Source organism: Tachysurus fulvidraco, chromosome 26 (assembly GCF_022655615.1).
Source record: "Tachysurus fulvidraco isolate hzauxx_2018 chromosome 26, HZAU_PFXX_2.0, whole genome shotgun sequence".
In the NCBI taxonomy this organism is placed as follows: domain Eukaryota; kingdom Metazoa; phylum Chordata; class Actinopteri; order Siluriformes; family Bagridae; genus Tachysurus; species Tachysurus fulvidraco.
In genome coordinates, this window is record NC_062543.1 from 3,168,040 (window position 1) to 3,186,983 (window position 18,944).

An 18,944-nucleotide genomic window follows, 5' to 3' on the forward strand; every position below is an offset into this window, starting at 1 on the left:
TGTCATGTTAAAAAAAAAAAAAGATTAAAGACATGGCGCTGACTCTGGAGAGTAAATCTTTTGATAGTTACAGACTAGGGCTGGGCGATAAAATGATAACGATATGTATCGCGATAGACACGTGATCGATAACAATAAAAAATGTGTTCGATAAAACGTTCGATATTTTTTCTTCTTTTTTTTTTTGTGGAAAAAATGAAATTTAATTTTATTACCGTTCTCTTAAGTTCTTGATTGGACATTTTATTCTTGTCGAAAGAAAACAGCATTCACTAAATTCTAGGGGTTTTGTTACCGCAACATAAAGTGGGCGTGTTTCCGGAGGTCTTTAAAAAAAAAAAAGAGCATACTACAAAGGACAAAACAGTCATACAGGTAGATTTATTTTGGAAAACAAAAACAACCATAAACTACGGTTAGGTAAGTCCTAAGAATAACAACAACCTTTAGATCAGGTTTAGATTATGCTGAATGTCCATCATACATCACATGAATCACTTCCCTGTGAATGCTTTGTCTCAAGAGTACCAGAATTCGAAAGAGATGATCAGTAGAGAGAATTCAGCAGCGCTCATTTCCTCATTTGTCCTCGTCTTATGGCAGGCGATTAACTGAACAAAAAAAATGTAATAAAAAAAAATCCAGGAAACAAAAATAACGACTGTGGTTTATCGAGTCCGTAATCTGCCCATAAGCACAAGGCTGAATATGGGATGTCACGGTATGTGCATTAGCATCAAAGCTCTCTCTCTCTCTCTCTCTCTCTCTCTCTCTCTCTCTCTCTCTCTCTCTCTCTCTCTTTGAGTATCCCAGCAGTCCTTGTGGGTGGTATAGCGATGAATAAAACAGGCCTCGGTGCTGCTTGTCTGCCAAGCACTAAAATACCTATTACAAGTGGCATCTGCTTAATAGTAGTGAAACACATACCGCCTCTTGCTGTTAGCGTGCGCAGGGCACATGATGTGATTTTTCAATCATTTTGCCCTTTCTTTTCCGCTCCCTTACTTTCGGGGCCTGTTATTAGCTCCTGACTGACAAGTAAAGGAACCCGGCGTTCATGTTGTTCGCTCGAATCGTATGCAGTTAACATCTAAGCCATCAAACCAAATAATATTTATTTCACCCAAAACACATGGGTATAACAGAGAGACTCATATGGTGGATCATTTTCTGCAGGAGTTTCGTATTAACGTTATAATGACATAAAAATACATTATTCTGAATGAACAGATGTTTTCTGAACAATACAAAAGTGCAGAACTTTTTATTTTTATTATTATTTATATAAAGTTCAACATGGGGGGAGGGGGCACAGCGGCTTAGTGGTTAGCACGTTCGCCTCACACCTCCAGGTTTAGGGGTTCGATTCCCACTTCCGCCTTGTGTGTGTGGAGTTTGCATGTTCTCCCTGTGCCTCGGGGGTTTCCTCCGGGTACTCCGGTTTCCTCCCCCGGTCCAAAGACATGCATGGTAGGTTGATTGGCATCTCTGGAAAATTGTCCGTAGTGTGTGAGTGAATGAGAGTGTGTGTGTGCCTGTGATGGGTTGGCACTCCGTCCAGGGTGTATCCTGCCTCGAGGCCCGATGACGCCTGAGATAGGCATAGGCTCCCCGTGACCCGAAGTAGTTCAGATAAGCGGTAGAAAATGACTGAATGAATGCATGAATGAATAACGCTAGACACAAGTGACATTGCACAGGATATCTAGTTGAGACTTTGACGTTTGCTTTGAGACTGAGATCCCTCAGGATTCGACAAAAAATATCATGTGACCGAGCAGCCGGATACGAAGCTCAGGGGACGACGGGTGTTGAGTTTACTGCATTTATTCATTCGTCCTTAGTAACTGCCTGATCGGGGATTCAGTGATGCCCACACCCACTTTGGGTTTAAATCCAAATCCCAATACAAATAAATCCAAATACGGATATAGATCTTGTTACACAGTTAATGTCGTTGTACGTACAACACAATATACAATATAATCTAATATAGATGTCATGGATGTATCACTGACCTTTTGACCCCTCAGACCAGTCAGCACAACCCCTATCTAAATAACATACACACACACGCCTTAGTGACCATTGTTCAGTATGCTTACACAGTTTTCCTGATTGCACACGGGGCAAGTGTTGACCTTTCAATCATCAGATCAGCAGCTGCTCTGATTTGAGAATCAGACTTTTATCCAGATTGTGATTGCGATTGTGGAGGGAAGTCGTGACCTAATGGTTAGAGAGTCTGACTCCTAACCCTAAGGTTGTGGGTTCGAGTCTCGGGCCGGCCACGACTGGGGTGCCCTTGAGCAAGGCACCGAACCCCCCAACTCCTCCCCCGGGCCCACAGCATAAATAAACTAGACTGATTTGCACTGTTGAGTTTTCGATTCTTATTAGTCTTAAGATTAGTCTTAAGTCCTAAGACCTGACTCGTGAATCAAGATATATTTGATTCAGATATTTTCGAGAAACATTTGACAGCTCTTCTCTCCTCTCCTCTCCTCCATTCCTCCTCATATCATTTTCTCTCCTTTAACCCCTGCTGATCTCTCAATATCTCCTTTATTTTTATAGCCCTCTCTGTCTGCGTGTTCCTGTCAAAAAGCCTTGTTAGAATTCCAGGTCTATGCAGGAGCTTCATACACAAACAGCCTTCACTAGACCTCACGCCCAAAAACTCCGGCGCTAACCATTTATTTATTTAGCACAGCTCCGGTTCACAAGTCCTAATACAAATATTACACGACATGGAAAAGAGACTCAATTTAAGACGTGCCACTCATTCTAATAATTGGAGGGAGGCCTTGGAGGACACTGGCTGCTTTCTGCGGCCCTGCTCTGGGTGTGTGTGTGTGTGTGTGTGTGTGTGTGTGAGAGAGAGAGCGAAAGAGTGAGAGAGAGAGAGAGAGAGCTGAATAGCACGCAGTAATCGACCATCCAGCTTCGCCTTAAGAAAACAGCTCCTTCCACGTGCTGCTAAAATGCAAAGCAAAGGGAAGATTTTAATAAAAGCTTTTAGCTCCATATCTCTAGCATCATGCTCGCTAGAAAGAACACAACTAAAAAAATGCTAGAATGCGACATGCGTGCATATTCAGTTGATAAACATTGCTCTTAAATCAGTCAGTCCTTGCGTTTTATTCAGACAAATTTTGGTTTCGCTAATCAAAGCCTTAATGAGCATTATTAGCCTCGATTAGCTGCAAAACGCAGATACGCATCTTAGAAAGTTAGATCGCCGAGGATTTGTTTTCTATATAAAAAAAGTCAGTGTGGTTAATTGTTGTGGTCAACTAGTAAAGTTAGCTAGCTTGTTTCTCTAGCTAATTTAATTCTGTGCAGGTTACATGTCCTCCTGATGGTCAGTGGCAGTGAAGTAAAGTGTAGTAAAGTAAAGAGTAAAGTAAAGTAAAGTAAAGTAAAGCCCTAAAAAAAATCCTTAACGGTGATATAACAGACATGACAGCTCTCACTGTGTGGCCTCAGGAACATGTGCAAAGATTTATGAACTTGTGGCATACACACAGTCTCACACATCATTAGCTGTGTGAATATTATATACTCCTCCAGGGCTACAAGTACCCTCACACACACACACACACACACACACACACACACACGGATCTGGCGGTAACGAGCAGGTCGAGAGCAGCGCCCCAGGCTGGAGTCACCTTTGTTTCAGACGGCCAGGTCACTCTGCGGCTCCAGACAGCCGAGACAGCTGAACTCGACTGAGCCTCTGCTAACACTGCAGATTAGCGTTAGCACTATCACTACGGCCTAAGTGAACTAAGAGCTACAAGTACCTTAAAACATACACACACACACACACACACACACACACACACACACAGTCTTAGCTCACACACAAACACTCTTAACTCTGTCACACAACCTCTGATAAGTTAAAAGTCTGAAACTCATAAAACTGTTACATAGATTTAGGGTCAAACGTACAATTTTTCTTTTTTCTTTCTTTTTTTCCTAAGAAGCACAAACCCTAAAAATGTTTATTTGCTAATTCTACAATTCTACATGTATACATTACAGTTGTGCTTTTAACTTCAACAGTAATTTTGTGCAGTTGTTTCAACACAACATGTTCTAATTTTCAGCCGCTTTTATACCGCGGCTCCGTTTTCACGAGCTCGCGGGTGACCGTTACCGTTATCGGCTATGTCTCCTTCGCCATTTTAAATATCAGAGAACCCTCAGGAGTTATTTGGCAATGATGTAGGGTTCCGCTGTCAGGATCCGTTCCAATTAAAATCCGTTAACAAATAAACTATCCAAAAAAACCTTAAAGAATCCATTTTCACTCTAAATCTGGAGATAAAACCGCAGGTTCCTGCAGCAGAACGGGATAATATTCTGGCTGCTAGATGAAAAACAGAGCGTTCGAATTAAACCTAATGCCGCTGTCGCAGGTGGAAACGTTCCTAAGTTTTGTAGTTCCTTAAAAACATTCCTTTGTATACAAACATGTGCTTTGAAATGTTTTGTGAGATCTGAGTGTCTGAGACACTTAGAGACATTTACGAACCTTTATATTGGTCTGAAGCGTTGGATTTTTATGTGTTGCCCTGAGAGACAAGACTAAAGAACCCTTTAGGCTGCTAGATGAAAGTATTTTCTCTGAATATACAACCGATGAACTAAACTTGACCCTGGTTTCGGGAATAGTCCCAAAGAGAGGAAAAAAAAAACTTTAGATGCACAAATTAACAGACAAAATAAACCATAATCAGACAAAATAAACATAAAGCAGGCCAAATAGATAATACCCATACAAAATAAACAATTTACAGATAAAACAATCAACAAACAGGCAAAAATAAACAGCTAACATACAAATAAACAATTTACAGATAAAACAATCAACAAACAGCCAAAAATAAACAGCTAACATACAAATAAACAGTTTACAGATAAAACAATCAATAAACTATAAATAATATATAAGATTAGATAAACAATAAACATGCAAAATAAACAAGAAACAAATCTAGATTGGTAAAGTTCGTCGCGACGAACTTTGATGTTGGCTTTGCCGATGCAAGTATTCGCAAAGGATGGTGCTTTTTGGAGGCAAGAGACACAAGGGTTAGTGTTGCTATCGGAAGCAAGTGGACAGAAAGTTAGGGTGCCAAAACATTTGGAGGCAAGTGGAGACAAGCATGTGACATCATCCAAATACTCCTGAGGAAGTTCCCCCTCATTGGGTGAGTGTTTTGCTATGTGACTTGTCAATGTTGTGATCATTTTTGATTTTCACAAGACATCACGTGACATCACGTGATGTGAGCAGAATACCCGTGAGGAAGTTCCCCTCATTGTTCTGAGTGTTTTGATATGTCTCATGTCCAAGTTTTTTGATTTTGCATATTTTGGGGGCGGGGCTGCGGGACAACCGAAAGTCCAGTTGGTACACCAATATAAAACTATCACCCTAAAGGAGTCGGCCGAGTTTGGTGTAGATCGTACGAAAGCTTACCGAGTTATAAACCTCCAAAGTTTATAATGGGAGTCTATGGGGGGAAAAAAGGCCAATTTGAGACCTAGTACCGGAAGTACCGGTACTCGGATCGCTTAGAAAAGTCATAGCAACAAACGTCAGGCCAGGCTCTACAACATATCCGAATTTGGTGCACGTGGCACGAAAGCCTTAGGAGGAGTTACTCTTGATAAATTTTTGTCTAAGCTTAAATAGAAAAACAGAATGTTGGCTTCTACAAAGCGACATAAATAAACAATAAATAATCAGATCAAATACAACAAACAAACAAGTTTTGAGTTTGTCAAAGAAGAAGTAAAAACCAAAATAAATAAATAATGTCTGAAAGACTAGAAATGAAACAAACTATTTTTACAACATAGTATATATACAATTAATTATACATATAAAGTATTATAGAATTCTTCGTCTCGCACATCCGCAAGCTAAATACAATCGAGTTTCTAAGTTCCTGCAAAGGTTCCTTTAGACACAAACACATGTATCAGGAAACTTTAACTTTATCAGTTGGACACGAGACGTGTTTACAGCCACTTTCATTTTCTACCAGACATTTTAAAAAGATCTGAGCGTCTGAAAGGTCTCAGAGACATTGTTAGCTTTGCTCTTTTTCCTCTCAGCTTTGATACTTCTGACCTCGGCACAGCAGCCGGTCCTGTCTGTTTTACGGATGATTATCAGATTAAGACTCAGTTATCATGAAGCTGACTGGTTCCTGGCCACATTCCAGAAACAGCTAAATTATGCCGCGGTCTCTTTTAAACGCCTGTTTTCCTGATTGCTTTTGTTAACAATCCTTAAGAACGGACCGTGGAAAGTGGCCATTTCTTTAAAAAAAAAATACAAATCTCCCACACATTCCTCATCTGGATGAACTGATATTTCTCGAGTGTGTGGCAGTGTTGGTTTTGGAGATTGGTCCTGCGCAGAAACGGTGCTGTGTTTACTGACAGGCGAGTGTGTGACCCTGAGCTGGAGGAGATGTTAACCCCGTTCTGCACTTTTGTGCCACTCAAACACGTTTGAGTCCAGGAGGACCGATCTCTGTCTCACTACAAATGCCCCCTGGAGATCGACCACCGTGAATAATTTACTACAAGCTCGGGTCTTGCATGCTCGTCTTCATAAGAGCTATTGGAGCGTCTGAATATTAGAGCCAGGTGTGTAAGACTGGAGGTGAAACTGTTTTATTCAGGGCAGCAGGTCAGAAATAAAACGAAAGACTGCAAGTGAACGCCGGCAGAGCACTTTCACGGATATCGAGCTACACCGATAAGTTTGGATTTGATGCCCAAAGCAATTAAACAAACCAGAAGAAAAAGGGCGTAGGCTTGAAAACGTTTTCGTTTTTTAATACTGGGCAGAAATGTAAAACTTTAACAAACCTTTACTAAGCGTGACTAAAAAACAAAGAAAACCCAGTCAAATACATAGAACACAGTGCCACATCTTATTTATTACACTCACTCTCACTCATTTTCTACCGCTTATCCGAACTTCACGGGGAGGGTCACGGGGAGCCTGTGCCTGTTCTCAGGCGTCATCGGGCATCGATGCAAGATACACCCTGGACGGAGTGCCAACCAATCACAGGGCACACACACACTCTCATTCACTCACACACACACACACACTACGGACAATTTTCCAGAGATGCCAATCGACCTACCATGCATGTCTTTGGACCGGGGGAGGAAACCAGAGTACCCGGAGGAAACCCCAGAGGCACGGGGAGAACATGCAAACTCCGCACACACAAGGCGGAGACGGGAATCGAACCCCCAACCCTGGAGGTGTGAGGCGTACATGCTAACCACTAAGCCACCGTGTCCCCTATTTATTACGTTTGGGTGTTGTCTTTTTGTATGTTGGTACAAATATCTAACAAATAGTTCAAATATCCATTAATGTTTCTACAACTCTGTCATTTAGCCCAATTTAGCAGAAATATAGCATGCTGTACTGTAAGTAAGGAATGAAACATTTAAGGATGTGCTGTTACAGCAAAGTAATCAACAGCACGAGTGTTTTTTGTTACCTTTGAAAGATGTTTCTGCTCTTACTTACGTTATAGAGACTGTAAACGTTCGTTCCTCCGTCGGTGTCTTTTCTTTTTCTTGAAGTTAATAAGACGAACACGTGTTACACAGAAAGCACGAGCAAAGTGTAAAGTTCTCTGTTACAAAGCGCTGACACACTGGAGACTCCTTCCAAAAAATGTACTGACAGAAAATCTCGACATGTCTCAATTACGTTAAATTTAGTTGAATGTCCTGCAAATAAGCCGTGGAGAACGCCGTTACTATAGAAATTAGAACGTATTAGAACGAGCGTGTTGACGTAAACCTTGAACGAGTGTCAAAGCTGCTGCTTAACCTCCCGACCAATCAGAACGGAGAACATGACAGCCATGTGGGATAAGAGACTACAGAGAGGCTGTATGTTTATAATAGTTGCTAATGGAGTAGCTGTGTAAGAACCCATGCTGCGTTCCACACCACTCTGTGGTTACATCCTGAATGTGCTTACTCATTTAAGAGCCTGTCTTCGGTGACTCTTTGCCCACCACAGGTTTTGACAGATTGAGAAAATATCTCTCATGTCACGTTTTGATAGTACAGGCAGCGTTTTGATTGGCACGTGTTCGTTCACCCTGTGTTCACTCCGGTGCTGTGGCCTCGCTTCAGATTAATAGTGGAAAAGCGAACGTCGTTTGATTTCATGACCTCACATCATACGCTAATGGAAGATCGGTTTACTTTGCGACGTTTGAGTGCTGTTGGGTGCCAGATACCTGTCACCAAGACTTTCTTCCAATCCGAACGGCAAAAAGCGTGACGATTATTATTAACCTCATATCCATCGTTCCTCGCCGGGGTTTCTTCACGTTTGAAACCTTGCCCTTTTATAGCGATGTGGAGCGAGCTGAGCTCGCAGCTGAAGCCCAAATCCAAATGTTAACTGCTATAAAAGTCTGGGCCAAACTGTTGCTTTTATAAAAGCAGCTTTCACTAACAACTTTCATCTCTGAATGCTGTTGTTTTTCCTCTGATCTGTCATTGGCAAGCTTTGGGAGTGTAGCTGGGAGGTCCAGCAGTCAGTGATCACTAACAGAGAGCAGCTTAAAGGATAAGTCTCAGAGCACAAAGCTAGGAGCTTCTCGCTTAAAGCCATGCATTAATCCCCATCAGCTGGGTTCTGCCTGTCTGTGTGTGTGTGTGTGTGTGTGTGTGTGTGTGTGTGTGTGTGTGTGTGTGTGTGTGTATGTGTGTGTTAGCACATAGCGCTGTAGGTCAAAAGGTTTTGATAACTTTACAATAAAAGCTTAGACTTAAACAACATACATCATTAGATTTCTAGATCAACATACCTTCACACACATTTATTATGCACAGGAGTGTGTGTGTGTGTGTTTGTGTGTGAGAGAGAGAGAAAAAGAATAAGAGATATGCAGCAAGCGAGTCAGCCCTATGACCTGCATCCCCCTGACTGCCCCAAGGTAAAGCAAAGCATTGTGGGTTCAGGTTCTCTGCTCCCTCCTTCTCTCACACAAAGGAAACGGAGCCACATTGTCCTGAGCAGCTCAGCCGTACAGCAGAAACAAAAGCCCAGTCTTTCATCAGGCTGTGACGTCTGACCCGCAGCGCTCTGCTCCGCCCGCCGAACTCCGCATCCATTCCGTTCTCGAGCTTTCTCTTTAAAAAAGATTTACTTCTGGCCGAATTTAAATATCTAGAAGGACTTGTTTGGGCCAGATGATGTGTTGTTTGTGCAAAACCACAAAATTTTGGATGAATCCTTGCCTGAAACTGAGTTCAAAGCGGTAGTGTTCCTTGGCTGCACATTTTGTAATAAAAAATGTCAGGGTTTGTGCTGTTAAAGGAAAATAATCAATGCCAGTGTACTGTGATGGCACTCCCATCAAAAAAAGCGAACATTTTCCCAATAAACAAACACAAAAGTTTAATTCCACTTCCACCATAACAACGTGTCAACAGTTGCACTTTTTCGTTTATTACTGATCGACAAAATTATCTTTTTATCTGTTTACATTTGTTTAAATTTGTGAAAGCTGACGCTGGAGACTCGTTTTAAACTGGAGTCGATCTGCTTGCTATGGAAAATGAATCGGAATCTGACCAATCGGAATCAAGCATTTAATGGAACTGGGATATCATACCAATTGGCCTCTCGATATGCAAAATAATAGAAGATATAGAACGGGGAGCATAGAAGCCTTTATTATCGCCACATATACATTACAGCACAATGGAATTCTTTTCTTCACATACCCCAACTGAGGAGGTTGGGGTCAGAGTGCAGGGGCAGCTATGATACAGCGCCCCTGGAGCAGGGAGGGTTGAGGGCTTTGCTCAAGGGCCCACAGCTTGGCTGTGCTGGGCCTTGAACCCAGATCCTCCAATCAACAACCCAGAGCCTTAAGCAGTTGAGCCAGCACCACCCCAAGAAAGAAATCAGTCCTCGGTCAGTCTTAAAAGTACCAATAAATACATAATTCACTGCAGTGAGAGTGCGGTGTATCATTAAAACTCATTTTTTCTCTGTAGCCATTACATCCTATTGTTACAGGGAATCTCCCAACTGCAGACGGACCGAAGGGCTTGAGGGATTACTTATGCTACACTATTGTTACCTGTAAAGCTGGCACATTTTTCGACCTTTGACAGGGCTGCTCATGTCAAACACTCGCTTCCTGTAAACTGACAAGCACCAGTGTGTGTTTATTCAGGTCAGCTCTTTAGGCCAGATTGTGAAATATCGTTCCATTGTGTGTCGCCGCTCTCGCGCCGTATCCAGTTACGCATGGGGGAATTATCAGTTTGCCAGGCGAGCCTTCGGGCTGTGTGCTGGACGAGCTGACTGCTTGCTGACTGAGCCAGTGTTTATATTGCAGGTCACTTCCTGGGCAACAACACTGTGATCGATGTTCTGAGAAGCCAAGGCTACGAGGTGGAGCACACGCCAGCTGGCCAGCCCATTAGCAGGTAACACACACTGAAACACACACACATACATTCACATACACATCTAGTTTGCGTTGAGAAAACGTTAACACCACTGTAACCAAACTACCATGACCACGACGGATTCTATAGATATCTCAACTTCTGAGAAAACCACATAGGGACCTCGAAAAAGTATATTTAATTTGACAGTTCCTTGTTTTTTAGCTTTTGTTCCGAGTCCACATCCTTGATCCCTCTCTGCATTGGGACTATAGTGTTTCTTAAACGCTCTCAGACCCATGAGCATGTTAATCTGTGCTCTTAGATTTCCTAACAGCATCAACACGAGCTATTAGCTCACAAGCTATTGCGGTTTTTAATTTGGTTCTTTGGCTGGAATTCTTTCTCTCAAAGCCCTGGGAGAACCCAAAAATGGAGACAAGGAAGAGAAGGAAGCGGACATGCTCAGACAAATTTGCCATCACACCGTGACCTTCTCATAAAGCCTTGTGAAATGGTTGAAAGCCTGTTCAACCATATTTTATCAGTTACAGCAATGTAACATTACACGTGCCACCGCTTCGCTTGCGAGCTAGCTCTGCCCCAAAGGCTTTGCTCTTGTTTATTTGTTTCAAGGCCCATTTTCGTGGACTGGAAATCCAGTGGAAATTGTTTTGCAAGTGCTTCACTTGATGCTTAATGCGATTTCACCAAAACAGATGTTCGACTCGGTTCGGCCTTGTCTGTAAATAATTGGAAAATTTTCCCAGTAATAAGCCACCCTTTTGTTTTTTTCTGCGTCCATCCATGTCTCTGTCTTTCATCAAAGCCGAATTCAAGTCTGCTTCATTGGTCGCTTCCTTTCAGAACCACCCTGAGCCAACAAACCAGGGAGCAAGCCAAGTGGACAGTGTTTAATGGCGGCAGCTGACTGTAATCCGCTAATCACCTAATTGAGCCATTTGGAGCTGCGATGGTGGCGATTTGGCTGCAAAAATAAACCGTGTGTCAGAAGGCCAGTATTTATAGAGTAAGATCAGAGTCAGGGTCGTGGCTCTGTGACCTCAATCAGGGATCTCTGTAATTATTATTTTGTGAAGTAACATGTGCTCTTATTCACCTAACTGTGTAACCACTCCTAATAGGCTTTATGGTGGAAACAGCTAGGCTGGTCCTTGTATAGATTCAAGCAACACCTACAAATACTTTTGATTTCTATCAACACACAAAAATGATAAGGATATACTCCTCCCAAACGGAAGTACGTCACTCGCAAGTGACTCACGAATCGTGCATAGCGGCAGAAACAAATAAATATAAATGGCTTTTTTTTGTAGCATAACTCTGGTAACAAGCTTTTTCGCCTACTTTTTGATTGCATCCTGAAAACCGCATACACCAAAGTGTGTTCCATTTCAATTACCCCGGAAAGTAAAATATAGAAAGTAAGAAACAGCAAAAAAAACATGGGACTAAATAGTACAGTCTAAAGCACTGTTCGGACGGGATTAGTTTTACGTGGGGACGTTTTTTTTGCAATTTTACCTCAGGATGTCTGTAATATTAATTGGCCAATTCGCACGGGACAAGACATCTCAGTAAAGCTAGCAGAAGTGGGAGGGGTAACTCGCTTTACGCACCACAGTAACCTCCTTGTCGTCATGTGCGTATGACGTTGCTTCCTGTTATCACGTGCGCAAACAGACAAAATGGCGCCTCCATGCTTGCAAAACGCACCAAAAACTACTTTTAAACAGGAAATGACGAAATTTTACCATACATATTTACAGCGGGTCTATTCGGACAGGATCAGTATTACCTGAGGTAATTTTTCCGGACCTTTTTACAGAAGGTAAAAGTCGCCGTAATCTTTACTGACGTTGTCCGTAATGATTACCGAGATGGCACATTCGGACGGGACTAAAATCACTGAGAAGCTCTGGTAATATTTACTTTACCCCCACGTCGCCACATAGAACTAATCCCGTCCGAATAGGGCTTAATACTATAATACTGACTTTGCAGTATAGTGAAAAGTTTCAGAGAAAGTGTAGAACTGTCATTTTGACCTGACCAAAGCACAGATCAGTGATCCCATGCTGCCTGAATGAACCAGTCCATATAATCAACTGCAGAGGTTCTGCCGGTTCTCCATCTGTGGGCCAGAATGAAGGCTTTGTGTGAGACGGCTAACAACTCTAATGCTAACTCTAACTTTGCCACAACACCGACAGAACCTGATACGTGGTGTTCAGACATGATTTTAGACCAGGGAAATAAATAACAGCCTGAGACGCTCAGTGTAAATCTGGAAATAATATACCAGCTATTCTAAATTACAGCTATTTTCAGAAATGTGCTTCAGAGTACTAAAAATCTGCCCAAGCGATGAACTGGATCAAACCTACTGAAGTAAATCAGAAAAATTGTAAAGAAGGTGTGAGGACTAAACGTGTTCCAGTCTAGAAACATGGTGCAACGTGATCAAATAAGTAACAAGATGTGATACATTATGAAATCGGACCCAATACAGAGCTCATTAGTATCGTTTTTAGGTTCTTTTTACCAGGTCCTAACATCATGCTGAGTCATGTTCAGTGCTGTAGCAAGGAATGAATATCAGGGGAGATTGTTAAATAAGCTAAAATATAATTTTGGGTGAATGACAGTAATAGATGTGGTGGAAATCAGAATTTGTTGTTTAATCATTTAAAGGTGAGGTCTCTGTTGTTTAAAAGCCAATGTTGACATATACTGTAAAATCACCAAAATAAACACATCCCTAACCCGAATGGGTCCCACCCCTGTATCGATAGCTCCGCCCACATATAAATACGTAAACCAGCCGACTAACAGAAAGAAACGTGTCTTTATCATAGCTGAAGGGAAGAACAATACAATTGCAGATAAACAAACAAGCAAAAATGACACACAAGCATAATCATGCAAAGGACAAAGGCATATATTAGTTCTGTGTAACAAAGCAAAACCAACGTTACTCACCTATCGAGAAGGAAAAAAGCGCCTCGGCGTCTTAAGTAAAGTCGGCCACATATTCACAGGTCGGAGTTTCCCGAGTCGATAACTCCTGAGCTAAACGCTGTTACTACACAAAACGCGGTTGTAGCTGCCTCTCTACATTACTACGATAGAAAAGAGGTGTTATTTGTGTAGTAACAGCGTTTAGCTCAGGAGTTATTGACTCGGGAAACTCCAACCTGTGAATATGTGGCCAACTTCCTGCTCCTTCAGTTCTCTCCAGCGCTGGAAAGCTGACTTCTTGACTTATCGTAAGCCTTTCTTCTCTTTCTTTCTTTGTTTTTATCCTCCATGTCAATGTTAAAACCGCTTTCTTCTAATGTCACACATGTGCACTGAACACTCTCTCCGCCCATATTGACAAGCCCCGCCCCTTTCTGCTCATTGACTACATGTTTGTTTTGATTTTTGTTTATTATTCGGCCCGACTCAGTTTTCTGAAGCCTTTATCAAAAATCGGAGACCGTTCCTTTAAGTCACCGAGTAATCTTGCCATATAAATAATTCTAGCAGGGGAAGGAAATAAAATACCGTCAAAGATGATTAAAATAAAATGCCCAGTAATATGTGAAAATTAGATTTTATCTTATTAAATCAGATCTATTTCTTTTTTCTCACCTCAATATATTAGTGCCCACAGTGCTGGTAACTGGGAAATAGCTTTCATACAGTAATGGGGAAAAATGAACAATCCCCATTGGATAATAATGTTTCTCACTATAGTATCTGCTTTCCAAAGCAATGGAATAAATTAAAAAAAAACTAAGGAAAACTCTAACCTGTAATAGCGATCAGTCGTAACGATGACTTTTACCGTTTACCGTATTTGTTACAGAGAATATAATGCTGCTGTAAAATATTATTTAACATAATATTTAATCTTCCAGAGTAATTCAAATCCAGATGAGTTCAACATTAGCTCTGCTCGTAATCATGCTACCGCTTCCTAAAGTCTGTGTGTCCTTGCACTAACCTGCACTACAAAGCCACTATTATAGATTTACAACAAGCAACAAATAAATTTTAATGTGAAGTTCTTACAGACTATAAAACGTCGTGGAAGCACGAGGGAGCAATGCTTAAATGTCACGGTCTAATTTAAACTTGTTTGTTTTTATTCGGATCTTTTTACATCTATAAGGTTATGAACTTATGGAATTTATGTGTTCACAGAGAATTTGAATACTTCAGCTATTTCTCTCTCCTTTCTGGGTGGCTATCTGTGACTCCGGATGAGATAACTCAATCACTCCGTCCATCTCTCTGATCTGCTTTCTCCTCATAATGTCTTACTCCCCTCTTACGCTCCATAAAACACACACACACACACACACACACACACCGACTGCGGCCGGTGATTGGACACCCAAGAAAAACATCTCATCCCTTTATCAAGTCATCATCTGAAATATGCAGGGAGTGGACGGAATGGTGTTCCACCTCGTCTCTCTCTCTTTCTTCTGCTTCCCGTCTTACATAAGCAGACACACAATCACACGCCAAGTGCACACAGAGGCATTTATAAAATGGATGGGTTGCCAGATTGGAGGAGACACTGGAAGCCTGCGGTCCAGTGTGTTCCGATGTAAAAATTCGGAGAAAGTTTGGCGTCCCGACCTATTTGCACCATTGCCGCTATAATAGATGCCTGTAATGTTTCAGACACCATTAGAAGCCACATGTATTTGCATTTCTTGGAGCCAGATCGAGATCCGATTAGAAGCAGATGCTCTCTTTTTTATCTCCAGAAAGCCAGGATCATCAATCCCATCTTACTTCCCACCCCAAAAATGTACAAACCTCAGAGAATTAGGGCCTTCCTATAGTCCCAAATGGGGAAAATAACATCTAAATAGAAGGTTCTGGCTGACTATTGATGTGATGCATGTTTCAGATGCTTCTTCTTGAATTATGAATATGTCTGGTTGGAAAAAGTAAAATTCCAAACAATTTAAAAAAAAAGTGGCCATGATAGAACTGTCTTGATCGTTTGTTCAACAAAGTGTCCAAAGAAGCTCTTCTTTCACAGAATCCAATTTCCATAAGCCAATTCTCTTTCAACCAACTCCAGCGCAAGTGGAACAACTCGTGGTGGTTTTCCATACAGTGATTATGCATAGTTTTAGACTAGAAAGGATTTCCAGTTGGGAAAACTCCCACTAACCACACTGCGATCCAAGACTAGGCCTAATCTGTGTCTCTAAAATCAAACTGTTTCTTTCAACTAATCTTCATTTCTTCACAGTGGCAAAAGATCCAGCCATCCTACAGACAGAGAGGATGATAACGCATCAGATGTGGAGTCACCAATTGAAGCCTTCTTCCATGAAGACCAAGAATGGCGTCCCATGGAGGAAGAGGAGGATACTCCACCCCATTTGCTGCTCCCGGACAGCTTGGAGCTTCTTGAGAAGGTGGAGCGCAAGCTGAAGAAGAAACGGCGCAACAGGCTAAAGAAGCAACGCCACCGGCAGTTCAATGACCTCTGGGTCCGCATGGAGGAGAGGTGGGTTAAGCCGAATGATCAAATTGTTCAAATCATTGATTCCCTTAAGACATTTTCACTTACTATGTAGAACCTTTTCTGACAGGGAAACCATTTGGGCTAAGTGAAGAAATGTTAAAGCTGATGGATGGATGGATGGATGGATGGATGGATGGATGGATGGATGGATAGATAGATAGATAGATAGATAGAGCCCTTCGAGGCAGACAGGGAAATGGTTAAGGCTACTGGTCTGATCAGAAGGTTGTGAGTTCAACTCCTTTACCACCAAGCTGCCACTGGATCATGAGTTTGGGCCTCAACTGCTCAGCTGTATCCCCTTTTTTTTTCAACTGTAGCTAAATTTGGTAGGTCAGTGATAAAGAACCTGCACCTATGGGCAGAAAATTCTATTCTCTTAAGGTTGAACTGTGCTGACCATCAGAGCAAAGGGGAAGCAGGGCCACAGTTTTCTACTACCACACCGTTTGAGACGCCTCCAAGGGGCAGCCGAGTATTTATTTGACTTACTTTTGCGTGTGAGAATTTCCAGAAAGAAATATTCCCATGTAACACAAAGAAAGGTTCTAACAGCAGTTTCAAGTTTAGCAAGGGTGGACGGATATTCCCAGTTACAAGAGAAACAGATTTCTGTACGCAGCTTTTCAGGTGAAATTCAAGAATTTCTGTTCCTCTTGTGATCTGCACTTCATTTCACTGGTGACACAGTTATAGGACAATATCCATTTCCAATCACGCAAGGAGGCTCCGGATGTTTCCGTGTGAAGTGAGAGTTTGAGGCAGCTGGTATAGCTGTACTGAGTTTATAGTGCATATAGTGCTGGTTAGGGGTATAGTTTAGCTCGAGGCAATGGCAAGAGAGGACAGGGTCTGGCAGGAAGGATTTGGTCTTTGATACACAGGTGTTACGTTCATCTGAGAGTCCTGGAGGCTATCACCTCTCACACTTCATACACACATACACATGAGACTGCAATCCCATCATCCCCCTGCAGCACTGCCTCTGCCTGAACTGGTCTCTCATTCTGAGAGGGAGAAGGATTCTTTACCATGTGAACGCCCATGGACCAACAGTTGAAACCTGAGGACTTCCTCAGAGAAAATGAAGGACAAGGCATCCATCATTCAGGGTTTTCTCAGGATTACAGTGGTAAATCCTACCATTTTGAAAAGTGACCTTACATCAAGAGGTTTTTTAATCAATATTAACAAACCACTTTAATTGAATAAACTAAGTTCAGGGACTTGTTCATCAACAGCAGCTCAACTAAACTACCATTTGGGTTCAAATTTGATTTTGATCACTCGATCCTCTGCTTTATGGCTTTTTATGGATTTCTACCAAACATATACAAAAGCCCTATTCGGACGGGATTAGTTCTACGTGGGGACGTGGAGTAATGCAATTTTACCTCAGGACGTCTGTAATATTAATTGGCCAATTCGCACGGGACAAGACATATCAGTAAAACTAGCAGAACTGGGAGGGGTAACTCGCTTTACGCACCACAGTAACCTCCTTGTCGTCATGTGCGTATGACGTTGCTTCCTGTTATCCCATCTATGGCAGACAACATGGCACATGGCACTTTTGAACAGGAAATGACGAAATTTTACCGTACATATTTACAGCGGGTCTATTCGGACGGGATTAGTATTACCTGAGGTAATTTTTCCGGACCTTTTTACAGAAGGTAAAAGTCGCTGTAATCTTTACTGACATTGTCCGTAATGATTACCGAGATGACGCATTCGGACGGGACTAAAATCAGCGAGAAGCTCTGGTAATAATTACTTTACCCCCACGCCCCCACGTAGAACTAATCCCGCCCGAATAGGGCTTAACTCTAGAAAAAATATCGCCTACGCTAGCGCAAAAATATCTGTTCAACAGCTCCGTTATTCAAATATACTCTGGTGCTCCACAACAGGTGAAACCCAGACTGTGAAAGCAAACATTTCTTTCGGGATATATACTGGATTTATTTTTACCTGCAGCAGAGAAATTCAACTGGGACCCAAACATTTGGCCAGTAAGTTGTTGTCCAGGGGCCTTATTATAGAGAGCCTAGTGTCTCTCTCACTTTCACTCCTACACATGCACATATGTCCGTCATCAACCCAGGGCTCTAGAGAAGCTGTCGAATTAATTTGTCTACCATTTAAAACTAACGTGTACAAGCTGTCGTGTTTTAGCCAGCTGGACTCATAAAGACAAGGAGGGAAAACTGGATGGAGTTTCGCTAAGAGGGCGACTAAAACAATTTTTTTCTCTCCTCCTTTCCCACAAAGCGCAAAGCAGGCAACCTTGACTCAGGCCAGACTTTACCCAAATCAACAGCTTTCATTTTCTTCTCCCTCTGTTTGAACAGAATATAGCTTTATTTATTGTGACTGCTCCTTACATAACCAGGCACAAGAAGTCTGACAGTGCCATGATGGATTATTACAAACATTCAATCTGGAAATTATCAGTGTCGAACTTGTGCATTTTCGATCTTCATTTTCAGAATCCAGGCTCATTTGTAGCTTTTAAAACTTATAGACCCTTTTTCTGACCCCTTGGTTTGCAGTGGGTGAATGAATAGCTGCTTTTTTGCTATTGCTTTGATGCATGGCCTAATGCTCACTGTCAAAATTATTACGAGAACCAAATCAACCTTAAGTAAAGCTTTATCCAGAGTAAGTGGACAAAAGAAAGAAACATTGAAAAGCTAAGGCATAATGAAAGAAATGTGACATCGAGCACTCACGTTTCAGCTAAAGCCAATCAACTACAAACATATGACTCGGTTGAAAATTAACATATATGGTGTTTCCTGAATATCGATGTCTATTTCACATGGAGTTATCGCCCCTGCCATACCAATTCTTTGGTAGCTAGGAATGGCTAAAACCTTCTCGTTTGACAAAA

At 41.9% G+C, this 18,944-nt stretch overlaps 1 protein-coding gene across 1 annotated transcript in view; it reads left to right on the forward strand.

Annotated features, from left to right (window-relative positions):
- trabd2a (TraB domain containing 2A) overlaps nt 1–18,944 on the forward strand; it is a 59,374-nt gene that overhangs the window by 37,306 nt on the left and 3,124 nt on the right. The window contains exons 5-6 of the mRNA XM_027136789.2: nt 10,434–10,524; nt 15,770–16,030. Of these exons, the coding sequence (XP_026992590.1) occupies nt 10,434–10,524; nt 15,770–16,030 (352 nt within the window). The remainder of the gene's footprint in view (nt 1–10,433; nt 10,525–15,769; nt 16,031–18,944) is intronic.